Source organism: Cyprinus carpio, chromosome B3 (genome assembly GCF_018340385.1).
Source record: "Cyprinus carpio isolate SPL01 chromosome B3, ASM1834038v1, whole genome shotgun sequence".
NCBI classification, from domain to species: domain Eukaryota; kingdom Metazoa; phylum Chordata; class Actinopteri; order Cypriniformes; family Cyprinidae; genus Cyprinus; species Cyprinus carpio.
This window is the reverse complement of record NC_056599.1, coordinates 19,817,131-19,828,214: the sequence shown is the minus strand read 5'-3', so window position 1 is coordinate 19,828,214 and position 11,084 is coordinate 19,817,131. Positions and strand designations below refer to the sequence as shown.

At 38.0% G+C, this 11,084-nt stretch overlaps 1 protein-coding gene across 2 annotated transcripts in view; it reads right to left on the bottom strand.

The window, feature by feature from the left end:
* LOC109055999 (forkhead box protein K1-like) overlaps positions 1-10,233 on the bottom strand; it is a 16,687-nt gene extending 6,454 nt beyond the window's left edge. Inside the window, exons 1-5 of one of the 2 annotated variants that reach the window (XM_042720123.1) lie at positions 9,288-10,233; positions 6,452-6,649; positions 2,347-2,503; positions 2,116-2,262; positions 1,836-2,029 (exon numbers count right to left, since the gene is read on the bottom strand). In XM_042720123.1, coding sequence (XP_042576057.1) covers positions 1,836-2,029; positions 2,116-2,262; positions 2,347-2,503; positions 6,452-6,649; positions 9,288-9,694 — 1,103 coding nt within the window. In that variant the 5' untranslated portion in view covers positions 9,695-10,233. The remainder of the gene's footprint in view (positions 1-1,835; positions 2,030-2,115; positions 2,263-2,346; positions 2,504-6,451; positions 6,650-9,287) is intronic. The other variant, XM_042720124.1, reaches the window with a different exon arrangement.
* Between the last annotated feature and the right edge of the window lie 851 nt (positions 10,234-11,084).

Genomic DNA, 11,084 nt, shown 5'->3' with positions numbered 1-11,084 from the left:
TTAAACAGGAACCTTTTCCAACATAAAAATTGTTTATTAAAAGGAACACTCCACTATTTCTGAAAACAGGCTCATTTTCCAACTCCCCTAGAGTTAAACAGTTGAGTTTTACCGTTTTCGAATCCATTCAGCCGATCTCCGGGTCTGGCGGTAGCACTTTTAGCTTAGCTTAGCATAGATCATGCATCGGTTTAGACCATTAGTATCTTGCTACCCATGGTACGGCAGCAAAGTTCCTTGATTATTACGCCAGATTGAGAGTATAGTTCCTAGCCATATGGGCCTTAAAAAAAAAAAAAAAAAAAAAAAAAAAACCCAACTTTTATTTTTCCGTTGGTTTTAGTACACAATGTAACTACAGAAGAGTCAAGTTTTAAATAGGGAAAATATATAAACTCTTTGGTCATTTTTGAGCTAGATGCTAACAGTCTATTCGGTTCAATGATCTATGCTAAGCTAATGGATTCAAAAATGGTAAAACTCAACAGTTTAACTCTAGGGGAGTTGGAAAATAAGCCTATTTTCAAAAATAGTGAGTGTTCCTTTAAATGTGCAGAGACCACTTTCAGAAATGAGTGTGAAGATTTCCAAACAATGCTCTTTTTGTTTAAGCCTAGCAAATAATGGTTTGGGAATCCTGTTTGGAGACAAACATTTTTGACACAACTTTGTGTGGTGCCTTGTGGGTGCAGCAATTGGACAATTTTTTTTTATATAAACTTACGGCCTCTAAATAAGAGGCACCTCAATAGCAAACTCGATTTTGGATGGAGGTGTCTTATATAATATATAATATATTGACTAATGTTAATCTCTACAATTCGAAATGTTAGTGTGTGAAAACAAACAACAATGGAGTGTCTTTAAAAACCCTCTTTTGTGCAGAACTACTTCCTTCCTACTAGATTCAAATCTCAAGTTGACGGTTTAACAGCTGAGCCCACAGACATTATCTTCATTAACAAACTGCATATTTTAAGTCTAAGTACATTCTCGCATAAAAAACTAAACTCTTAAAATTACATTCCATAACACAAAACAGTATTATTTATAAAACTATAGTGGATTTGGGCATCCAGAGTGACTCTCACTGTGAGAAATACCACAAACGGAGTGATACAAACAGTAAAACGGTTCTGTTATCACTAGATTATCACACTCCTATCAGCCAATCAGATTCAAGAACCAGCAGTATAAATATATATACACGTATATATATATAAACACACACTGCTGTCCTGTTTAATATTTTTGTATTATTTTACATTATTATCAGGATTGTTGGGAACAGAAATCTTTTCTAACATTAAAAATTTCTTTACTACGGTCACTTTTAACAATTTAATGTGTCTTTGTTGAACAAAAGTTTCAATTGCTTGACACTGATACAGTTTTCTTGACATTGATGAAGTTAGTTGATCCTAAGAGAAGTGAATTATTAATCTGTGATTGTCTTGGAGGATCCCATCAGCCAGTCTCTTGGTAAAGTGCAGTATTACTAAAATATTACTAAAATGTTTAAATTATGCATCACAGACAGTTAATTTTGGACCCAAAATTAATGCAGGATTATACAGAGTGTTAAAAGCAGAGAGCATAAGGATGGGTGCGACTGACGCTGCTTCACCAAATGACTCCTTAACAAACAAATGAAACTGATTCAATTCAAAGAGGTGACAGACTCACTTTGTTCTGCCCAGTGAAGAAACAGACAGAAGGGGAATAAAAGGGGAAACAGAATAGGCTAAGCAGGCTTCTATTACATCAGAAAGTGTGAGTGTTATAAGGGGGATGGCGGGTGCGTGCAGGGTCAGCTGGGGTCTGAGACATCTCACCTTGAGGACAGAGGGCCGAAGGGTGTGCGGAAACAGGACACTCCTCTCTGTCGGCGCTTTCTGAAGGCCTGCTCCACCAACTTGGACTCTGAAGAGGGGTCCACACGCCAGAACGAACCTTTGCCTGGCTCTTCCTGTGAGCGCGGCACTTTAATAAAGTAGCGGTTCAGAGATAGGTTGTGTCTAATGGAGTTCTGGAGCGAAATGAGGTTAAGAGAATGCAAATTAGCACATAAACATGACAGACCAACTAACAACAATTTTTAGCAAATAAACTGACCTGCCAGCCTTTGTCGGCCGTCCTGTAGTAGGGATAATGCTTGGTGATGTGAGCGTAGATGCCACTTAGTGTTAGCTGTCTGTCCGGTGCAGACGAGATGGCCTGGACTATCAGCTGAGCGTACGAGTATGGAGGTTTGGACTCATCCTGAAGGAGTAACGGACAGTGAACTTTGGGAACAAACACACTGATATTGACAGTGACATCCATTAGGATGCTAAAGGCTCTTACCTTAGGACTATCTCCTCCTGTGGCTTCAGTGCGCTGTTCTGACACAGCTTTGGCAGCGTACTCTGCTGCCAGCTGGAGATCTGAGGTGATGTTGCGCCCATAGCGGTATCCTGAGGAACCTGCACCCCGAGGGCTCGCTGGGCAGGAATTGGGAACACTGAGTAAAGAAAATATGGACATAAAGGTGTGAAAACATCATCTATAAGAGTCCAAGAAGACTGCATCTGAGAATTAAGGAATATGTCTGTTCATTATTATATTCCAATTAAATGTTAAGGCTTAAAAGCAATCTTTAGTGCTCACCAAGGTTGCATTTATTTGATTAAAAAACAGCAAAAGACGTAATATTACCGTTTTCTATTTGAACATATTTAAAAGTGTAATTTATTCCTGTGATGCAAAGCTGAAATTTCAGCATCATTACTCCAGTGTGACACGATCCTTCAGAAATCATTTTAATATGCTGATTTGCTGCTCAAGAAACATATCTCATTAATATTAACTTTGAAAGCAGCTGTGTTGCTTAATATTTTTGCGAAAACCGTCATACTTTAAGTAAAAAAAAAAAATAGCATTTATTTGAAGTAGAGGTCTTTTGTAACATTATAAATGCCTTCACTGTGACTTTTGATAAATTTATTACATTCTTGCTACATAAAGCTACTAAATGATGTACAACCAAAATAATAAAAAAAGGACTTATGTAAACATGTCAGAACCAGCTGAGAAAGTAAACATCGTCACTTTCACCACATCCAGCCGAAAATTAATTTTCATGTTGTGGCCACTATTGCAAATCTTTACCATTTTTTAAAACTAAATATCCACTATTGACCAATAAATAGTCAATGAAACCTATGATCATTTATCCCTCCGACTTGCTTGCCTTCTAGCCCCCATTTTAAGTGTGTCAGTTATTTGTTTACATAAATTGGTAACAACACCTGATCATTTATCCCTCCGACTTGCTTGCCTTCTAGCCCCCATTATTTATCCCTCCGACTTGCTTGCCTTCTAGCCCCCATTTTAAGTGTGTCAGTTATTTCCTGTTTGTTTTTACAAACTAAGGGACAGGTTGAATTTTTCTGCCTGTGGTAACTGACAGCAGATTACACACACACACACACAAAAAAAAACACAACAACCAAAAAAAAAAAAAAAACACACACACACACACACACACACATCATAACCCTTGTTATGCACCTGACATGAAAAACAATGTGCCAGTAGGTGGCCCTATGCCCTATAAACACAACCATTCAGAAAAACAAACAAAATAATAACCGAGCCATTAGCCGCAGGGTTTCTGAAATGTAATGATAATAACTCCATTATTTAGACTGATAGTGACAGAAATGCATCCTGAGCAATGCTATTTTAAGGCTGTCGTTTATTGTCAACAGCTCGGTAAGTCTCCCATAACACAGACACACCCCACCATTCCTTCACTCGCTGTGTTATTTTTTACTGCTGGCTTTCTGACAGCAGGGCACAACAGAGTGCTCAGATAAGACTGCTGTGCTGCAGGCTCCATTGTGTTGAGCGGGCAGAGACAAACAGGCCTCTCTGAGCAGCCGGCTGGGGGAAGGCAATTGTGTGCATGAGGGCACAGCAGGCGGGGTGCTTTGGGTTGAAGTCCAGTCCTGAGGCAGCATTTTCACAACAGCTGGACCGTATTAAAAAACAACTTAAGGACAAGCAAAAAATATAGCCTGAACTTCTGTAATAAAATAGAAACTCATATAAAAAAAAAAAAATAAATAAAAACAAAAAAACAAAAAAAAAAAATAATTCAAAATCAAAAATAAAACCCTGTTAAAAATAAAACCCTAAGGAATTTATATTGGAATTTATATCATATAGATCATAATATGGATCCCAAATTATAAAATTACTAAAAAAAAAAGACAATAAAATAATGTCACTACCAATAATTCGTTACTGGTATCAAGTTAAGACATATTTCATGCATTTTGGGTTATATTTACATTTACTGTCCAAGAGCCTTTCAGAACTGACCCAGTTTACTAGGTTTGAACTCATTTGAAACACGTTTTGGGTCAACAAATATGCATTATGCAATGCATTTATATTAAAAGCAATAACAAGCCACCACTTTTAGTGCTATTCAAGTGCAAAACAGTGAAGGTTATTGAAGCACAGCCACGTGATTCCAAAGGGTCATGTGCAGTAATGATTTACAGAAGACAACTATTCAACCGATTGATCATTAACACACTGAACTAACGGAAATCTTTTCTGAATCAAAAAATAATTCAACCCAACATTTAGTTTTATTGGCTGCACTTTACAGTTAGGTTAAAATTGTTGACATTATATAATACATTATGTAAATATGAACTAAGAATGAATGAAAAATACTTTTTCAACATTTATCAATGCTAATTTCTATAGTATAAACTACCATTTAAAAGTTTGAGGTTGGCAGGATTTTTTTTTAATTATAAACACTTATTCAACAAGTTTGCATTTAATTGATCAGAAGTGACAGTAAGGATATTTACATGGTTACAAATATTTCAATATTTAAAATAAACGCTGTTCTTATGAACTTTTTATTCATGTAAGATGCCTGAAAACATTGATAATAAGATTAAAGGTTTCTCGAGCAGCAAATCATCATATTAGAATGATTTCTGAAGGATCATGTGACACTGAAGACTGAGTAATGATGATGAAAATTCAGCTTTGACATCACAGGGATAAATTACATTGTTAAATATATGAACAAATACAGTTCTTTTAAGTTGTAATAATATTTCACAATGTTACCGTCTATACTGTATTTCTGACAAAATAAATGCAGCCTTAATGAGCATAAGATACGTCTTTACAAAACTTTTTTTTTTTTTTTTTTTTTTTTTAATCTCATGGACCCCAAACCTTTGGAAGATAGTGAATAATACAAATAAATGTATATAAATTAACAATACTTAAATTATTATGAACAAACACCAATTAAATGCAAAATTTTTATAATACTAATCTAGACTAATAAAAGCGGTGTAAAAAAAGCTGTTCAAATGTTAGTTTATGATACTTATACATACTAAACTAAACTCATTGTAAAATATTATCACTATTCTGACATTCACATTAAAAAAAATTAATGCAGCAGGAAAACAATGAAGTCAAATAAATGCAAAGGAGAGGCTGATATTGCTGGTTGTACTCTACATGGCAGTTGTTCAAGTAGCTCCATGTGTGAAAAACAAAAATATACACACACATCCTCTTTTTGCACAACACCCACAACAATCTAAAAAACCCCAAAAAACTATCCCTTCACACAGACTGAATCCTACGAGAGAAAAATCCTTCAGTAGAAACTGCAGCTCAGCCGTGGATTACCAGTTCCAGTGCTTGTAGAGCTGAACAGAAGGAAATATTCCCCCCAGTAAGGGAAGAGGAATCAGGAAGGACAGAAAGCATGTGTCTGTTTGTGTTAGGTGTAGGAGCAGTCCGAGGAGTGGGATGAGGGGGGTGTTTGGAGGCCTCGGAAAAAGGAAACTATCTGTGGCTCAAAACACCAAACCACAACACATTCTGAGCGACCAATCAGAGCGCGCCAAGCTCAGCACATGCCATATATGGTATGTGCACACAGCATGCTCGCTTTGAGAGCCACACGTGGTGCAAAAGAGCAGAGAGGCCGCCAGGGGCAGGCTTTTCCCACCACTACTGCATCTGACTGACTACATATACAGTGAAACCTGACAGCTTCAAGCACCCATCAAAATCAAGCATCTCCTATTGCACGCAAATTCTGATGCTTCAGCATAAATGCAGGTTTGTAGTTTAGAAACGTATTCAAATTTTACTTTTGCTTAAATAGACATAATAATAGGAATATGCAGAACCTATTGTTTTGTTGTCCAATTATTGATAATCCTTTCAATGCTGCATATATTTCTGCATTTTTTTTTTTTTTTATACATGTTTTTGCTTTCTTGCATTTTTTTATTCGTTTGCATTTCAGCAACGATAGGAGAACAAAATCTACTTTCAAAAAGATCTGGAAAAGAACTAGTTCTCTAATGAAACAGGTTTTCTGTGCGTAACCGTTCGGATGAAGTCGTACCTAATAGTTCCCGTCGGTGAAGGCAGGGGACTCATCATACTTCTGAAGTCATTTTCAGGAATGCTGATTTTCAGCGGCGAGATCTGAGGGTAAAGGTGTCTCACAGGGGATACGGGAGCGTCCTCCTTCTCTGTCTCCTTGTGATACAGCGCCGTAAACTGAATCTTTATCACCGTACTGGGAAATCGAAATGTGCACCTGTAGAGAAGAATACAGACACATTAAGGCATAAAAGTTGATTTGATGAGATCAGTGCTAATATGTTAAAAGCGCTTTTTGTCCTTAAGAAAAAAAAAAAAAAATGTAATACTTGATTTCAGACCATAGAACATTGACAAGACTGGTAGAAAACTGCAGAGATTTTTCCTTGCATTTCCCTCACATACGTCATTTTACATTTTTATCAACAGCCGCACCGCTCAGAGACGATCTCTATACTGTTATACTGAATACATGTCCCTGAGCCTGTAGAAAGGTTTGTATGGCATTTTAGATTGACAATCAAACCTTTACTTTGCCATTTAATATGATACATGGACTTGGACAGTGAACACAAGACAAGTAATCTGTGTGAAATCTCTAATTACGTAACCGTTAGGCTATTGTTCTGTTTGGGACCAACAAAATGTAAACTTTCGAGGAAAAATGAACCCTCCCCTTCACCTCTTTTCTCAGTTTTGAACTGTCTGCAGTGCAGCCAGAGAGAATGATGAATTGGTGCACCGCCTCCACTGGACGCATTTACACAAGTGTTGCACCAGGAAGCCACATTTAATGCTGCAGCATAAACACTGCAGTTGTTTTGAATGGCTGGCTTGGCATGCGGCCATTATGAGTTCAATCTGTCCGTGTTTTCACAGCAGTCTGCAGGAATAGTCGCCCTGACCGCCATGACAACAAGCTCCACAGATCTATTCTGCATTGATAAGACAGATGGCACACAACGAGCCAGTAAAAGCAATTCTGATAAGAACGAGGAAGCCAAACAGTGATTTTAATAAAATCTAAGAGTCACAAAGAGCTGAACTCTAGTCACAACAATACTGTTCACCACAACTACGCAGACACCTTCAGTCTGATCTAGTTAACTAGTTTATCCACTTCTCAATCATTTGAGGCTAAGACCGTCAATGGCATGAGAACTGCTCTCATACTGATTATTAACTCTTCAGATTACTGATACTGAAACTGCTTTACTTGTGGTATACTTTATCAAAAACATCTAATTTAGTAGGATCATCCAATACTCACGGATTGGTTTTCTAAAGGTGATTGTTACTGAGACAAACAGAACTATTTATATACTGCTAAACTTATAAGTAAGCGTAAGCAGAACAGCAACTAAAACATGGGAAGATTAATGTTTAAAAAAAAAGAACAACTTTGTATTTTAAATGCAAGATTTAAAAGCTTTTTTAGTGTTTGTTTCAATAAATTCAAATTTGAAATCAAATTCCAATTTTTTTTTTTAAATACAAATTCAAATCATTTGAAAAGAAAAGCAGATACTTTGAAAACTGTGAAAAAATAAATGGTTGAAAGCCAGTTTCAAAACTTGAAATCACATAAATGAACTGAAATGAACAAAATTATATTTTATACTGACAACTGTAATGATTGTTTGCGGTTCAAAACAATCGAAACAAAAATAAGACTGCAGGAGGACTGTGTACAAACAATGCCATGTTACTACTCAAACATCACTGTTTGAAGTGCTTCATTATGGTATTACTAGGTTTTCCCCTCTGTTCTTTGTCTGCAGAAGATCATAGAGCAGTTACTACTGATATGTGTCATAAATGCGGCCTGTATCTCACATCTGCCCACAGAATCATGCGGTGGATCCAGTCTCTGTCGTGCACACAGCTCCTGTGGTCGTAATGTGAAACGTTTAACTTTTCATGTTTGTATCTTAACGCGCCTTGAGTGCCAACCTCACCAAAACAAACACTCAGCGATCAGTAATTTTACGATATATAGAAAATCCAGATCCACTGACAGATCCAGATCTGGGGCCTGAAGGGATACTTGAGCCAAAAATTAAAAATGTGTTACGGTTTGCACACCCTCGTGTTATTCCAAACTTGCATTTCTTTAATGGAACACAACAGGATTTAGACAGAACTGACAGCCTTGGTCAACATTTCCTGAGGAAAAAATAAAAAAGTTGTAGAAATACACCGAAGAGATAAAGTCATGTAAGTTTGGAACATGAGGGTGAGGAAATGATGCCAGAATTGTAATTTTGAGTGAACTATGCCTTTCACTGACTCAATTACACTCTTAAAAATAAAGGCTCTGAAAGGGTGTTTGTGCAGTGATGCCACAGAAGAACCATTTTTGGTTCCCCAAAGAACCTTTCAGTGAACACTTACCAAAAGAATCATTTTAAAGAACATCTACAAATCTAAAGAACGTTTTTCGACTTTAAAGAAGCATTTCTGCATCTGAAAGGCTCAATGGATGTTTAAGATTCTTCACAGGACCATTGATGCCAATTAAGACCCTTTATTTTTAAGAGCATGCTACACTCACAATAGGAGATTAATGCACAAACTGTCAGATTATCCTGAGCCAAAATAAGTTTGTAGCCGTTGCATGTCCCCCTCTAAATAGTTAGTACGTTATATCATGAACTGCAAGTACCCTGAAGTCGGTTTCTGACAGTTCTCGTATTCTCTCGCATGTAGTTCAGTAGGATTATGCAGGACGCTGCATTAAGCAGGTTAATTTAATCTCTTGTATGTGTAGTGCATTCGCTCTCCAAGTGAATAGGTGCTTGCCATCTGGCCACAGAAGCTAATGTAAGGCAACAGATCTCATTTTAGTAACTTACTCCCTCGGCAGGAGAAGCGGAGGTGCGCCCCTCCTCTGGAAAACGCCATCGACAAACACACCGTTCTTGCCGAGGCAGCGCAGGTAGAAATGCGGCTCCTCGAAGGTGATCTGCAGATGTCTCCTGGAAATGAAGCTCGAGTGGCCCATGTTGACATCCACGGAGCCGTGCGACGAGTTCCGCCCCACGGTGATCGTCCTTTGGCGCATGGCGAACTCGAAGTCCCTGCCTTCCAGGCGAGCGAGGGCCTGCGACGGAGTGGAGAGGGACATGGATGATGTGACTCCGTGCGAAGTCGAGGAGGAAAGCGTGTACACCGGCGGGACAGACACAGCCACCGGGCTGCAAGGCGCGGATTTGAGCGCCAGTAGGGCTCTCGCTCCGGTATCATCCCCTAAATCAGCCATTTTGTTGAAAAACACAGAGGGGATTGCAAGCGCAACGGCTATGTGTTGGCAGGGTTCGCTGTGTTGCTGTTGGTGGTGGTAGTCAAAACATGGAGATGACACGTGGAAAACACGTCACGGATTGACGGACTGGAGCGGGCGAGATTTAAACCCTCGCTTACCTTTCCGCAGTTTTGAAAATGTTAGCGGGGAACAGTGCGATGTCGTTTAAGTATAAGTTTAAATTAATCTGAGATGGTTACTTTTTCCGCCCGACTATTTCCGTAGGCCTTACTCTAAGCTCGCTGGCATATTAAAGGTTAATCTTGTTGCAGTTCCTGGAACCGGACGACACGTGCGTTACATGTGGCAATAAAAAAAGAGGTATTTTCGATGTCAAACGCACGCGTGCTTGCTCGGATTGTAACTAAATACCGGTGAACTTCGATGGGTTGCGCCTCTCGTGCGATGTGAAAAACATTTTGGAAGGTCGAAGTAAAATGACGTGGTCGGAGGGGTGACGTCACGGCGCATCGACCATTCTGCGCTCTTTCTGTTTATAAACAGAGAAAGAACAAGGCGGAGGCAAACCCCGGATGACGGAATGCCCGGATGCTGGAGTTACACATGGTTTAAATTAGGTTGAAACTGTGCGCAGTTTCACTTGTCAACACAAGGTGTCTGTCTTCACTTGTGCATCGACAATTGTTCTCTAACCACAAAATAAAACTCATTCAGCTGTCTGTTTCTTGCCTTTGAAAATGCTGATTTAAGAATTTAAATCATTAGTTATTATTTTTAATCTATAATACAGTAACCCGTTACTTTAAACTGTAATGGCTCTTTTTCTACAGTACAGTCAAGGGGTAAACATACACATTTCTTTACCTTCTCACACTTTTCAGCATTTAATTATTTTCCTACCATTTAATGCACATTTAAACTTTATTCTCTTGATAATTTTACACTTTTATGAACTTTATAAAATTTCTTACTTACTGCATAAGGGTAAATGTACATCTGGGGAATGTTTAATTATCAGGGTATAACGTGAGAAAGAATCAAGTATTGCAGAGAGCCGTGTAATAAACTTGGTAATGTTACTGTCAGTAAGGACTTTGAATACTTGGCCTGCCCTTCTGGATTATTTTAGCAAAACCTTTAATGAAAATCTTTGCTGTCTTTGTCATTTTAATGGGTTTCTTTTATGTTTTGATTAAAATCATGCAAAGTTTTTTTGTTGTTGTTTCTGTTTTTTTTTTTTTTTTTTTTGCCATCTCAGAAAAGGATGTAACGGAAAAAAAAAATCAAAAATTCATCCTGTCAAAATCAAAAATTCATCCTGTTGGGAGTTGAGTCAGCAGGAAGTGGAAAGCAAAAAATGTCCCTGATTTCTCAACAATGAAACATG